Source organism: Artemia sp. Qi Xiang Cuo, chromosome 4, assembly GCF_049724085.1.
Source record: "Artemia sp. Qi Xiang Cuo chromosome 4, ASM4972408v1, whole genome shotgun sequence".
Taxonomy (NCBI): domain Eukaryota; kingdom Metazoa; phylum Arthropoda; class Branchiopoda; order Anostraca; family Artemiidae; genus Artemia; species Artemia sp. Qi Xiang Cuo.
Window position 1 is genome coordinate 52,893,841 of NC_142797.1, and position 15,587 is coordinate 52,909,427.

The following is a 15,587-nucleotide window of genomic DNA, read 5'->3' on the forward strand; positions in this document are numbered from 1 at the left end:
TTTAAAAGAATATCTCCATCTTCATTCGCCAATGATACCACAATTTGGGTTACAGCTAACACAACAACTTTATTAGAATGAAAGTTAGTTAATTCCCCACAACTTATAAATTCTTGGTTAAAGGTTGATAAATTAAATTTAAATATTAACAAATCAAAACTTATAGTTTCACTAGATCTGTGAACTATTGTCTTTAGATTACAAGCGGTACCATGGAAAATGGAAATATGTCAAGAATTACATCAGTAGGATGTTTATGTGTTGTAGTGCATGAGAGTATTTCATCCAAGGAAAACATCGCGAAGGACAGTACAAGATTATCTAGAAATCTAGGAATTACATATTTAGATATATTATTGGATATTTTAAATATTTTAGAGAAAATTAAAGTAATTACTCGCTTTGAGGGTTTCTAGAAGTTTGTACGTTTCATTTATACACCCATTATTGTAGCAACAATTTGATGGAGGTCGATTACCTACAACAATTAAACGAATAAAACTGCGTCAAAAACAGTGCAATTTCCCTTCTAACAGGTATAAAAGAAACAAAAGAATCAAACAAAACTTAAAATAAATATCGAATAATACTACTACGTCATTTTATACGGCTCTTTTCGTACACGAGTGTATTTATGTTAAGAATGTAGTGCTTTTTCCTTATTTGATTATTACAAGACCTTCTATCCGAATTAAAAAAAAAAACTTTACAAAAAAGAAGATTTTCAAAGAAAAGTAAAGAGCCATATCAAACTTAAGACGGGCAGAATTTCAGCTTAAAATAACCAGAAACTCCTATCGAAGACTAGACGAAACCAAAAAAACGAAGAGAAATTAAAATAATCATAGCAAACATAGCGATGACGGATACTGATACAATTAAATAAAAAAATTTTAAAACGAGTAAAACTTAAATTGATTGTTCAAATGAAACTTAAAACGTTCAAAATTTATACAAACGAGAATTTAACTACTGCGCCGCTTTCCCTCCCCTACCAGTAAAAATTCTACAGCCTATTACGTCATTTGTACTTTACTGGAAACAAAATGTATTAAGAAATTTTTTTTCTATTTCGACAAGCAGAATGCACTTAAACACTTTTGATTTACTTCAAGTGTTCTAGTTTTAACAGTAGAAGTAACAGTAATATTTGCAGTCACAATCGTAATCACAGTAGCAGTACTAGTAATAGCAGTCGCAACCTCAGTTGCAAGTGTCGCAGTCGCAAGTAGCCACAGTAATAGTTTCAAGTAGTCAAATTCGTAGTCGCAGACGCAGTCACCAGCAGTCACAGTAGTAGTCACAATTTCTCGTAGTCGCAGTAGCAAGTAGTCGTAAGTACTAATAGTCACAATTAGTCGCGGTCGTAAGTTGTCACAGTCGCAAGTAGTTACACTCGCAATCGTAAGCAGCCTTAGTCGCAGTCGCATTCACAGGTGGTCGCAGTCGCAAGTAGTCAAAGTAGCACGTAGTAAAAGTCGCAAGCAGTCGCAAGTAATCACAGTCACAGATGCAAGTAGTCACAGTCACAGCCACAAGTAGTCGCAGTCACAAGCAGTTTTAAATCACAGTCGCAAGTAATTACAGTAGCCGTCGCAAGTATTCACAATCACAAGTAGTCATAGTCGAAATCGCAAGTAGTCACAGTAGCTGTTGCGGTCGCAGTAGAAGCCATGTAAATGTTAAGTTAATAACCCTTGCCGTTCCTAAGATATTCCAGATAAGCCTTTTTGATGACCTGGATGTACATAGTCTCTTTTGGTTTAGTTCAGCACCACCCTCAATATTCCTTGAAGTTTTATCTTGATACCCTTAGCCTGTTCTGGCACACACAGGATCAATCATTCCCCAATGATAGATCCTGTATGTAAAATAATGGGCAAATTAAGTAATTTAATAACTCTTTCCCCGGGGGCAGTGTGGGCATGGCCTACCCAGAGGCAAGGCTATTACGATTCATTACATTTAGACTCCGGCGCCGCGCCGGCGGATCGACCGAACGCCGCCGACGCACCGCAGGCACGCCGCGGCCGGCAGAGGCGGCGGCGTTCGACTGACTTTAAATGAATTTTGCGGCAATTCTTTATTGCGTCAACCGCAAAGTCGGAGCTTTTCTTTCTCGTGTGGTTTAGTATTTCGATTTTCCTGATTAGAAATCAAGCAGGGCTTGCACTATCCCCAAATTGTCGGGTATTTCCCCGAAAATCTATGCGTCACCCCGAAAAACAATTTGGTTCCCTGAATCCCTGAAAATCACGCAATCACGGTGCCACCCCTAGCGACTGTTCCACTTTATCACCAGTGACTTTCCCTGCCAAATATTACTTTGCATACCATAATTCTTCACTACTTTCTTGTTCGTTAATTTTCGTCTCTTTTTTTACTTTGCATAAAAACCAGACAGATGCAATATGCAATAGCAAATATTGCAATATACACAGTTCTGCATATGTTGACAAAAAAAGTATCGTCCTTATGAAATGAGTTTAAATACTTTCGAATGCAGTTTCCCAATTGCTATTTCTTACATCAATCGCAGTCAAGAATTAGTGTTTTCAAGTTGAATAGAATTATAGAACGTATTCACTACTATACAGCTTCAGCCTTCAGTTGGATTTTGAAATTGATAGCCGACAGATTGTTTCTACAACTGAATTGTAAGTTTGCAGAATTTTTTTTCTTTTGCTGTTTTTAGATGAGATTTTCTTAATGTTTTTAATACTAAATTGTTGGACGCCTGATAGAATAAAGAAAATATAATATTCTTTCAGAAAATTTTTTACCCCCCCCCCCTAAAAAAACCTTCTATTAAGACAAAATTTAGCTATAGACTAAGCTATGTACAAGGTTGGGGAATTAAAGATTAAAACGGAAGTTACCCCAAAAATATGATTCATGAAAAAATTGTAAATTATTTCCTATGGGGGACTATCATTTTTAAATGATAATACCTAATTTTTTTTTATTGAAAGCAGGGATGCCAAAAAGATAATTATTTTTTTCATTTAAAGTGAAGACGGAAGAAAATGATATCAAATTCCCTGGCAACCTAATGAAATATTTTGATAGGCCCAGGGCCCATTGGGACTTGTTCATTGTATTGGGTATTTTGCGATTTCTCATAGGCTACTGGCCTAATTTGGCTTCTGTGTGTGCTCCCTTTTAATTAGATTCTTTGGATTTTATTGAATGCCATGGCGAATCTATGACTCAGTTTTCCATAATTTGAGGTATATCTGAATAATTTCGACATTTTTGTTGTTCTCTTTGTACCCCTTTACTCATACCCTCAATTTTTTTTTCAAGGAACACTAAGCTGTTTAACGTTATTTTGCGTGTTTGTTTGAACCATATAGTGACCTGGTTAATTGTTAAGTAAATTATTTTTTAATGTAAAGCTGAGACGGTATCCTATCAAGGTGGTATCTAGAGAGGGGGGGGGGGGGTAGTGAGGTATTGCATTTAAATAATAATATCTCGAATTTTTTTTTATTGAAAGCAGGGATGCCAAAAAGTTAAATTTTTTTAATTTAAAGAAGAGACGGCATCCTATCAAGGTGGTATCCAGAGGGGGGGGGGGGGTAGGGAGCTATCATATTTAAATGATAATACCTCGATTTTTTTTTCTGAAAGCAGGGATGCCAATAAGTTATTTTTTTTTTTATTTAGAGCAGAGACAGCATCCTATCAAGATGGTATCCAGAAGGGGGAGGGGGGGGGGTCATAGGGAGTTATTATATTTAAGTGATAGTACCTTGATTTTTTTTTTTTTTTTTTTTTTTTTTTTTTTTTTTTATTGAAAGCAAGGATGCCAAAAAGTTGAAAAGTTGACAAAATTAACAAAATTTTCGTGAGTTATACTTGATACAGTCCTTGTATAGTTTTGTCGTCCAAAGGGAAAGGGACACATGCATCCAACCCGTTTTTTTTCTAATTGATGAAACGAGTTTACTTTGAAAACATTCATTCATAAGTACCAGGCAGTTTCACACTGAAAACAAATTGGTGTGACGAAAGCGATATTGACATCCCCACCTAACGTTGCGCTCGAGTGACAATGGCGCCCTTGGTCCAGTGCCCAAGTTACATTAAAAGGCCAGGTCATAATAAAAGCTTTCAATTTGGGAGGTTAAAGGATGAGTCTTTGACACTCTTATGACCTCAGGGAACTAGATGTTGCAACGTTCTTACGTATCTACAGTGGTTTAAAAAATTCGATCACCCCACAAATGATGACCAAAAATATGCAAAAATATAACAAATGTAACATTTGGAACATTAGAACACTTTTTTCAAAGCTTTGAAGAAAAGCAAAAAAGGCTAAATATCCCTAACTAAGCTTGAAAACTATTTTAAAAAGAAACTCTTTGGAGATTTCCATTGATATGGCCATAGCAGAAGCTTTGAGCCTGGGTGGGGATCAAAGAGGAGTCTTTGAGTATTTTGACCACAGGTGACTTATTGTTGCGATGTTCTTAAATTTGGTAATTTTTTTGAGCATTTGAAAATCAAAGCTTAAACTCAATAACTGATACTAAGTCTCCTAACATTTTGCTTGGATTAAAAGTGACGAACTAGGAAGAAAATCTTAACATCTTCTTGGAGCTATTTCAGTCCGCATATTATTTCATTTAATTACATTTAAAACGGATGAGCTTTTTTTTTACCTAAGAAAATAATTGGCACTTCATTTTTCTTCATACCGAATAAACCATTAAGTGTTTTTTGTTTCAGTGTAATTGAAGTGTTCACATGTGAAGTGTTCATCATGTATTTTTCAAATTGATAAATTTACTCCTTTTAGATGCAGTTTATATTTTAGCTGATATCAGGTATTTATGAGTTTATAATTTGGAATGAATCCCCAAAAGAAAAAATGAATAATATCCAAAAGAGCAGCCAAAAGCAATAAAAAAAAACAGCAGTTCAGCCTTAGCCTACATGACATATTCTATAAAGAAGCCAAAAAAACTTTAAAACTTTTTTTTAAATTGTTATTAAAACCAGTTTTTAATACAAGGAAGGCTTTTTAGGAATTCAAAAGAGCAAAGAAAACAATCAATATCAGAGTCGCCCATTTCAACTGTTTTAAAGGTGACAAAATAGATATAGGCAAAGGGCATTATGAAAAAATTAAGCTTCTAAGTTCGAACTTATATTCAAAGTTTTTATCCAGATAACTGACGAATTTTGTGACAGGGTATTTGAGGTTTTGTATGTAGTAATGCTCAATGAAAAAACAATATTAATTTTGATAATTATTGATGTTAATAATACATAGCTAATAGATACTTGAACTATTATGCAAGGGGTCTGAAACGCCACAGCCATTTCGTTTCTAACAAATGTCTACTTCTCCTGATAAATAACGTAGAAGACCTGTTTCCAGCCAGCGACTTGCGAAGTTTTAAACTCATGAATAGGCTCGAATCTGTTGTAAATCTAAGCTGTGGTTTGAGAAAGACTGATGAAAACATTAATGTTGGCGGTCAGCATTGATCGCGCCGGCGGCGCGCCGCCGACATCTTATCAGCGGCACGGCGTGACGCGCTATTTTTGGCTCCGCCGCCAACGGTCTTCCCTCATCGGCACGGCGCCGGGGTCTAATTACATTAATATTTCTTAAAGTTTCACCTTAATACCCTTAGCCTTTTCTGCCACACCCACGATCAATCATTCTCCTCTTTCCCAATGATAAATCCTGTATGTAAACAATGGGCAAATTCCATTATTTACAACCCTTTCCTGGGTGACAGCGCGGGCATGGGATACCAGAGGCATCGCTATTACACCTTTTAACTATTTTGAACAAACTGACTATTTCAAATTTTCGATTACTATTGAGAGGGCATCTAAAATGGACAAGGTGCCTTTACTCTATGAGCACATTTCATCATCCACCTCAACGCCCTGAAAGCTTCAATTTAGTACTCTCATCCGTTCCAGAGATATTTCTGACGCGCCCTTTTCACAACCAGCATGTACAGAGTACGTTTTAATTTTTTTCAACATCCCCGTCAATATTCCCTGAAAGTAGTCAGAAGCAGAAGTATCCATAGTCGCAAGTAGTCGCAGTCTCGGTCGCAAATAGTCACAGTCGTAGTCATAATTAGTCGTAGGCGAAGTCGAAAGTAGTCACAATTGCAAGAAATCGCAGTCACAAGTAGTCGTAGACGAAGTCGAAAGTAGTCACAACTGCAAGGACTCGCAGTCGCAATTAGTTGCAACTAGTCGCAGTAGCGACCTGGAAGTTTCAAGTGAATACCCTTGGCCGCTCCTAATATGTTGCAGATACGCCTTTTTGATAACGTGGATGCACACGGTGTCTTTTGATTTAGTTCAACATCCCCCTTAGAATCTTCTGAAGTTATAACATAATACCATTAGCCTGTTCGGACCCACCCAGAATTCATTTCCAGAGCGCTTCACCTTAATACTCTAAGCTTTTTCGGGTACCAAAAACCCAACATATCTCCTTTTCCCAAACAAAAATCTTACATGTACACAGCCTTGCAACTTTCAAAACTTACAGCCCATCCCCCAGGAGCTGTGAGGGAGCAATGTTACCCATGTAGAAATAATTATTTGACATTTAGACTGTTTTGAACAAAATGGCTAGCCCAAAATATTGACCAGGCGTCTTGAGGGGCAGCTAAAAAGGGCATTGGAGGGAGGATGGTTTTGTCCCCTGATCCTTTTGACTCTTAAAAAAGCTCGCTAGAACTTTACATTTTCAATCCAATGAGCTCCTTTCAAAGTTTCTATGACCACCCCTTCCATATGAAATGGCTCGGGGAAAAAAATATAATAGATTGCAACCTTATGGCTGTTTACTAAACACAACACTAGAGCGTTGCCTCTTATGAATGGTAGTTCAAACCTGTGTGCATCAAAACTGGAGTGAGTTCGTTTTGGCATTTCTACTATTTATAGAGGTTGCAACAATGGAATGCACTTGATAGGGACTTTCAGAATTTAGAGGATGCTTGCTTATTTTAAAATATAACAAAAATACTATGTCATAGACAATACATGTGGTACCGTCATTGCGTTTGTTTGTGTCTTGGATGGTAAACAAGCTGATGCATGGTAATTTGTTCTGTTTTTCGTTAGCCGGTATCACCTCTTTTTTACTTTTTTTTTATTATTCTGTTTTTTATACAACCAAAAAAGGAGCAACACGACTACACTGCTTTGGAAACGTTGACGCCAGGGTGGATAGTTTAGGAGGGGAGGGGGGGCTGGAGGTACCACTTCCCACTTTGGTTCTCTTGTAAAAAAGATTTAAAGTCTTGGCATAATTCCAATTTAAACATGGTGATAGCTTCCTACCTTTATGCTATAAAAGTGACGTTGGGGAAGACTACCTGCAGCTTGTACTTAAACCGTTTTTGCACAAGTCAGGACTTAGATCATGCTTTTAACTGAGTCAGGACTTATTTCGCATTAGTACTAATCAATCTACAGTTTTGACTTTGCTTCTTTTTGCATTAAGACTAGGAATGTTTGTGTGATTCATTACTTTCGCAACTTATCGCCAAATTTCCAAAACTACAATTTAGATCGATTTTTACCCCGAGTCAGAACTAAACTTGTTTTTACACCAAGTTTTGACTTTGCTCGTTTTTTGCACGGAATCAGGTCTACGCTGCCTTCTGTACTGAACGAGGACTTCTATTTGCATTGAATCGAAGCTTCCTGCTTCGATTGCTGCTTGGAATTAGCTCGTCTTTGTACCAAGTCAAGACTTAGTTTGCACTGAGTCCGGAATTAGATTGTTTTTCAACCAAGCAAGTTTGTAGCAATGCGGAAAAAATTCCCGCTTTCGAGCCAAAAGAATTTTGGCACGTGCACGTTACCGGTCATTGAAATGCTTAAAAGTTAACGACTACCAGCCGAACAAAAAATGAAATAAATAAATTACCAATGGCCGCATTTTAACTCATTCACAGTCGGCAAGTATTTTGCATATCCAAAGGTTTCTTTTTAGTCCCATCACTTAAGCATAAGAAATATATCAACCTCGGAACGAGAGATAATAAGTCTTAAACTTGTATACACCCACATTTTGGCTTCTTCAAAGTTGTCTTAAAAGTCAGTTTGTCGGTAACGTAAGCTTATTCAAGATAAAAGGTCACAGAGCTGGTAATCCTCGATGATAAAAAATTCTACCACTCCAATGATATTAACATCTATTATAAAAATTATTAAATATGCATTCAGGAAAAATCTCTTGCCTAGGTCATACCATCCTTTATCCGAAAATCGCTAATAGTAGCATGAAATGCAAACGTTTTATTTACATGCGTCCAAAAAAAAGAGAAAAAAACAATTCCAGCAGTACCTCAAAGTAAAGCCATCTCCTTATTTAAAGCACAAGTTAAAATTTGTCGTTAAGAGCAGGGGTTGTGGGGAGCGGCATCCCCTTCATGTTTCCGGTTGTTCAGTTTTAAATTTAATCTTTACTTTCATTTTTTTAAGGCATCATTACCGTACCTCTTTTTTTAAAGGTCCCGTTGTCAATTTCAAGTACAAATTTGAATTTTGGTAAGGACACTTATTACTACAGATCACGTGTATAAGCTACAGCGATTGACTACACAAATTAAGCCTACCAGACTCGAAGGGGCATCCCTAAGCGCATGAAAAAATTTGGCAACAGTGCCATGAGCCCTCAAATGCATTCGAAATCCAGGAGCCAGGCACTTTTGAGCTAAACTAATTGCAGCAAGACATCTGGTCGCCACAGGGTTGCCAGATTGAAGAGCTTCCAAAATGTAGTCCACATCATCTTGATACTCTTGAAACTCTCCCTGCTCTTGCATTTGATGAGCATGTTTCACATTTTTCACAACTGTGTATAACTATAATAGAATCATTACGAAGTTATAATCAAATATCAAAAAGAATATATGCTAGATGAATTTAAATGACAAAAATTAGAAGAACCAAAATTTTAACGACACAAATAGTGGAATAGCGTAAATAGGTGCTTCTACAATGGACAGAACTCGCACCTGCGTATGGCTAATATCTTCGCTTATATCCTTTTCCATAGCTATTTTCGTTAGGTGCTCAACCTTTAAACAATTTTTTGGATGATATCTGAAAATATTTTTTGCTCTACGTATAGATGCAAGGTGGCAGGTTAGTGAATAACTAACCTGCCACCTAACTACTAATACGTCTTTAAAACATTTCGACCTGAACGAGTTGGACTATCTAATAACATCTACAAACAAAAATTGTCTGATTAGTCAGACTGATGAATGAAACTGTGAAATCAATGGGACTCGAAGTAAAGATAAAATTTTAGGCTACAGGAGAAGAGAAAGCCGAAAGAGGAGGGAAGAGAAAGATGAATCCGCGAGAAAGATGAAACCGTTCCAATCCAGAGTAACTCTTCATAATTTTCATGCAAGTACCGATAAATACCAACTTTGGCACAAATTGAGCGGGTGCTTATAGAGCTTAATTCAAAATTATTCATGGTTGCGATCGCAAAAAAAAAACTAGGGTGCTAACAATCAAAAACAAATATTGTAGGGAGCTTCAAAAATATAAAACTAAATTATCTATGCGTATATAAATATAACATATTCATTATTAGCACACCCAACTTGGTTGCAGCTTTTTTCTTCTTCTTTATCTTCTAGAACTTGCAAGTTAATTTTAAACTTCTAGAAAAGTTTAGAGGCACTCGATTTTTACTTGAACGTATGTCAAAGATATTATGAGTTTGATTCAAAGCAGTTTTCGGAAAAGGTAAATTATTAGAAAAAAATATAGAGAATACGTATTGTCCTTGGTGGTCATGAAAATAAGAAGTCTCTTTCGCGTAATGAATCAACAGTAATAATAGTTATATTTAATCAAGAAAAAGCAAAGGCATTTTATTTGTTCATTGAAACGTATAGCGTTCAGGAAATACCTTAGTCAAAAATCTTCTTAACCCAATTTATTTGATAGAACAATCTTTAATACACCCTCACAGAAGACAAGAATAAGAGGATCCAGTAGCAAAAGCCATTTAAACTGTAAAATATACATAGTAATCATCTCTTCCCTAACTCATAGGAGTGGGTGAGATAATGGGGGCGTTACAAAACTCGCAAAGGCTAGTAGTATCTTTTCCATTACCCACTTTCTCTTTTTTTTTGCTCTTCTCTACGTTAATGTATTTCTTATTCTCTAATTAACTTAATCATGAAACAATTAGTAGCCTAAATACTGTCATTAAACGATTGCAGGCCTCCCGCTGGATTTTTTGTGAAAAATATGAACTTTATGAACTTTTGACCACAAGAATATGAACTTTATGAACTTTTGATTGCGCTTTTTATGAACCTATTATGAACCTAAATTTACGACATGTGCACCTCAGAAACTGTCCGTGGACACAAAGTGGCAGTTGTTGTTTTAATCATTGGTGCAAATATTCTTCTTGTTTTGTTTTTGTTTGTTTTTTTTTTTCATGCTTTAATTTAAATTCGCATAATTTTTATAAAATTAAAAAAAAAAATAGTAAAAAATAGTCCATATTACTTTCTACTTTTGGCAAAATACGACGAAACTAATGACGACTTTCATTTGTTTACCCTGCTCTGTATCAGATCAACCTCTCTGGCTGCCTCATCTTCTTTGCGCATCTTCCGGCTCAAAGCCTCGATCATACCTTGTGCGAGGCTTATTTCTACAAAGTCTTTGGCATCTATGGCTTTTTTCAGCTTCTCATTAGCTTCATGAAGAAGCATTTCTGCTACTTGTCTCTTCTCCTTTTCAACTGACTTCTTCTCAATCAAATCTTTTTCCAGGTGTTCAATAGTCTTCTTCTCAGGTAACATCCTCTTTTTGCCCTCTTCTTCTCTTGCCTTCTTCTTTCCTTTTGGACTCCTCTTCAGCCTGTCTAGATCACTAAGCTTCCAGGTACAGTTTATAGCTCTGGCACGCATTTCGCTCCAAATTCAACAGCTCTCTGGTAATAGGGACTATCTTGGGCCTGTTCTCAAACTTCTTTAGAGCATCAGAGACTATCAGTCTAGCATTGAGCATTTTGACTTTCATCGATGATTTTTCCTCTATCATGATCCGTCCTGACCGGGAAAAATCATGTTCAACGTCAGCGTTCCCATGCGACATGCAGAGAACTGCTAGGGGATATTTTGTCTGTCCTTGATGGTTTTTCAGACTAAAAACCGAGTTCCATAAATGCATGTTGCATGTCCTAATGTCAGCTAGGCCTTGGTTGCTGCGCACAGTTCTAACTTCGGAATCAAATAACCTCCAAACTTTCTTGTTGACATTAGGTCCGTCACTTCCCAGCATCAAGACTTGACGGAGATCAAAGTTAGCATCCTTTAGAGCTTGTAGTAGGTGCTGGTGTAAATCTTCCGCTTTTGCGTGTACTATAAAAACGGACTGTAGGTGGCGTACAGAGACTCTTTCTTCGGTCTCCAACCAGTATCTAATCATGATATTCAACTCCTTTGCACCTTTGGCATTTGTAGTTTCATCATAAAGCAACGTCAAGTAAGAAGATCCAATGTCACGTAGCAGGTCCTTGCAAAAAGCATTAGTGTGAATCCATGTAAAAAAAAAAAAAAAAGAAAAAAAAAGAATAATCAATCAACTTATGATCTTCTGCCAAGAAGTTATGTTACAGCTAATAAGCTTAAATCAACTATTTAGGAATATTACTACTAGAAAACTCTATAAAGGCAGCAAAGACAAAAGCCAGACAAAATGAAATACTAAAAGATAGCTTAGCACAAGAAGATATACGGGGAATTTAGGAACCAAGTTAGATGCAACAATGTCTTTTTGAGGAGAAGAAAATGTATGTTCACAAAACAGGGAGTGTTACAGTTTGAAATGTTTTAAACGTTTTAAACATTTGCTTCGCTTGTCCTTCATAAGGAAAAAGACAGCAACTGCAAGTGCTTTCCAGCTGATGACAAGAAAAATATGAACTTTATGAACCTTTTTTCTAAATTATGAACCATTTATGAACCTAGGTTAAAAATATGAACTTTTTTCATAATTATGAACCCAGTGGGAGGTCTGCGATTGAGTTTGACAGCACTGGCACATCATTTACTGATGAGCGAAACCTTTTTTTGATGGTTATCCTACCCTTGCTTCTGCAAAAGGTAATAACAGACTTTTTCATATTTTTTACTTCCACTCTCTTATTGATTTTTAATTACTCGAGTTAATTGCCATATAAAAAGAGTGGTGTTTAAGAAGATACTTCCACATCATAAGCAAAAAGTGTTATAACCCACACTTACCTCTTTAGCTCTCTTTGGACATTTCACGCTTGTGATTGGCTCCTCTTCATCGACAAACGCTTTTGTTTTTGGCCACGTCGAAACTCGCGTCAACTTTGGCTCCTCAAAATTATCATCAAATTGTAAGGGCTGATGATTAGAATCAAAACTTTTGGACTGCTGTATTTCTTCCATCACAGGGTCATCTACCCAAACATGCTTATACATTGAAAAGGCTTTCTTACCCGTGTACTCCCCAGGTCTTTGACTCCTGTTTTTAAAGAAAGCTTTTTTAGGCTGTAAAACCCTTTCCTGAGAGGAATCAAATGATTCAATAGATGATACGGAAGCAGGTGGGCATTCTTCTTGAAAACTAACGGGAGAATTTTGAGACATTTCACTTGTGATGTCGATTTTGCCAGAGTTTACTTCCATTTTTCTAGATTCAAGATTTTCAAATAACTCTGCATTGTCAAAAGACGTCTCTTGTTTTTCTAGACATTTATTAGTTGAACTGTCGGTTTCCTCAACCGGTTGCATATCTTCCTCCTCTTTAATAGCACCCTCTTCAAAATCTGCGGTTTCCTGCGAGTCTTTCAGATTGCAATGAGGGCCTGCCAAGCTTTGGCTTGAATCAGATTCTTGTTGTGATAGAATTAAAGTAGTCTGACTGTCTTTTACATCTTCACTAACTGATACTACCATACCACAAGACTCAGGCAAGACTTGCTGACTTTCTATCTGTTTCACTTCGGATTCAATTACTTCTTTGGGAAGATCGTTCTCTACCTTCTTTTCCAAGCTAATATTAGAAACTCCTGAAATTTCATTTCCATCATTTGAACCGAAAAGACTAGCAAGTTTTTCTTCGACTGCATCAATTATAGAGCAGTCTATATTATTTATTTCCTTATTTTCAAGTTTTTCATCAACGACCAGTGATAACTCTTTCATTTCTGCAACATCTTTTTGGCATGATTCTATGTCTGGTTGAGCATCAGAAGCGATATTTAAATCCGATTCTTCTTGAATGGGTAGCTGCCTTACAGTTTCACTTAGCTTAACAGTTCTTTTCGTTCTGTTATTTCTCTTTGACAGAGGTAAGTCTTCGTCTAATGGCGGAGCTTCTGTTTTAACGTTCATTTCATCAACATTAACAGATTCAGCAGCCTTTCTACCCCGTTTATTACGCTTTGATATAATAAGAGGTTCTACCTTATTTTCAAAATCTGATTCAACTTTCAAAACAGCTTTTTCCTGTTTTTCTGGACCCTCTTCTTCCAAAACGGGCAGTTTATTGTGTTTTGGTTTTTCGGCCTTCCTCCCTCTAGTACTTCGTTTTCCTTCAAATGAGGCTGATCCTAAAACAGGCAAGTCACCAAGCTCTAGATCTGTGTCAAGCTCTAAATAGCTGACATGAGAACTTCGAGAACTATTACGAAGAGCTCTTTCACATTCATTTGCCTCTTGTTCTAGACCACTATTATTCCTTAATTTTGCACGTTTGGGTATTGTAGGTGCTATTTCTGAAACTTCAATTTCGGGATCCAATTCTTGATAACTAACATGACGACTTCGTGCTGATCTTTTAGGACGATGCTCCTCTTTAAGGGAAGATGCTTCAAATATCTCACGGGGTACTTTTAAAATTAGATTACCCTTTTTTTCAACCTTTTCCCGTTCTTCTTGGGGTATCTTTATATTGGAATCATCTTTCTTTTCATTGAGATCAGGGGGTGGATCAAGACCTTTGAATCGAATTTTCAATTTAGGGATAAAATCTGCTGGGGACTCGTGAAACGAATAATTTTTTGAAGGAGTTAATTCAGGAGATGTGAGCTGAGTTTCTAGCGAAGAATCACTTTTGTTTCTTACAATCCTAAGCTTAATCGCCGGTTTAGGCTTTAAATCTGACTCAGGTTCTGGCAGTTGTTCTGTCGCAGGCGATAAGATGGAAAGCATCCTATCTAATTTGGGCTCACTAAAAGTCTCAAAATCCATTTGAGGAGGAGGGGGGTCTTCAAGCTCAAGAACCTTCTTTGCCCTTAGAGTTCGACACGATGGAGTAACAATGATTTTTTTTCCTTTTCGAGTCTTTCTATTCCCTTTAGTCTTTTTCCCTTTCGGTGAATAGCTGTCATCTTCACCGCTATCACTTTCTGAAGATGACTGTCCAATAAGAATATCACCAGTATACATTGGTCTTCGACAATCCAGACCAGAAGCATTCCACCCAGCAGATAAACACTGTGACTTTTGGGGCGGAGACACAGCCGTTAAAGGAACCCTGGAAAGATTCTATATTATTCAGAATATTACATAAATCATTGAAAATAAAATAAAAGGACATGAAAGCAAATAGCCCATATTACGATTCCCCAGTGTTTGGATTACCTCCCATGCCCCTCCTGCCCAGCATTTCTTCATTTCTTTGTGTTTCATGTTATTGCTGTTTGTTTGTTTTTTTGTACCATTTTCGCTATTATTATGACCAGATGTAGTATTTCTTTTATATGTCGTACTATGTGTATACCAACTTAACGAGCTCTGCTTTTTTTTGTATCTTTAAATAAATTAAATAAACATTCAAGCAAAATTCCATATGCTGCGGCATAAATATGCTTACCCCCAAAACCGAACTGTGATCCATATCAGGCTTAGAACTTGCTGTACTTGGCTTAAAACTCTGATTTAGGTAAAAGAAAATAAAAACGCTTTTTATGGCTCATCTCATATACATAGACAAATCGAAGTGTGTGTTAATTATTCTTAAAAATTTCAATCGTTTAAAGTGATCTTAAGGAAATTTAAAGCGACAATTAAAAAAATAAGAATAACGACGAACGTGGATGCAAGCATATTCCCTTTTTACTAAAGATATAGATAGAAAAAAAGACAAACGTTATAACCATTAAAGAAAAGTCAATTTTTCACACTGGTATAATTAGCATATAGGGATTTAAAAAAAAAATTAAAAAAGATCAAATGCAGAAACGGCCTTGTGTATGTTTCAAAATTAAGAGACCAGTGTTTTTTTTTTTTGCCAAACCAAGTCTAACTTCTCTGGAAAAAAATGAGTATAAAGTTTACCACAGAGCAAACGCCGAGACACTTGAGGTATTTTTCTGCTTTCATTAAATTATTTTTTGGGCCAAAAGATTTGAATCGATTTTCGACACACTACATAGAATTTCGTCAACCTGCATAGAATTCTAAGTTGAAAATCCATCTCTAAGTTGAACAAAAGATGGATTTTATCTTTCGTTGTTTTCACGAGGATTTTAGTTGAACTCGAGTTCGACTCGAGTCCTCGCGAAA

At 36.5% G+C, this 15,587-nt stretch overlaps 1 protein-coding gene across 1 annotated transcript in view; it reads right to left on the minus strand.

Annotated features, from left to right (window-relative positions):
* The window catches only part of wapl (cohesin release factor wings apart-like), a 92,712-nt gene that overhangs the window by 50,046 nt on the left and 27,079 nt on the right, over window positions 1-15,587 (minus strand). Inside the window, exons 4-5 of the mRNA XM_089088398.1 lie at window positions 12,291-14,556; window positions 8,616-8,864 (exon numbers count right to left, since the gene is read on the minus strand). Coding sequence (XP_088944524.1) covers window positions 8,616-8,864; window positions 12,291-14,556 — 2,515 coding nt within the window. The remainder of the gene's footprint in view (window positions 1-8,615; window positions 8,865-12,290; window positions 14,557-15,587) is intronic.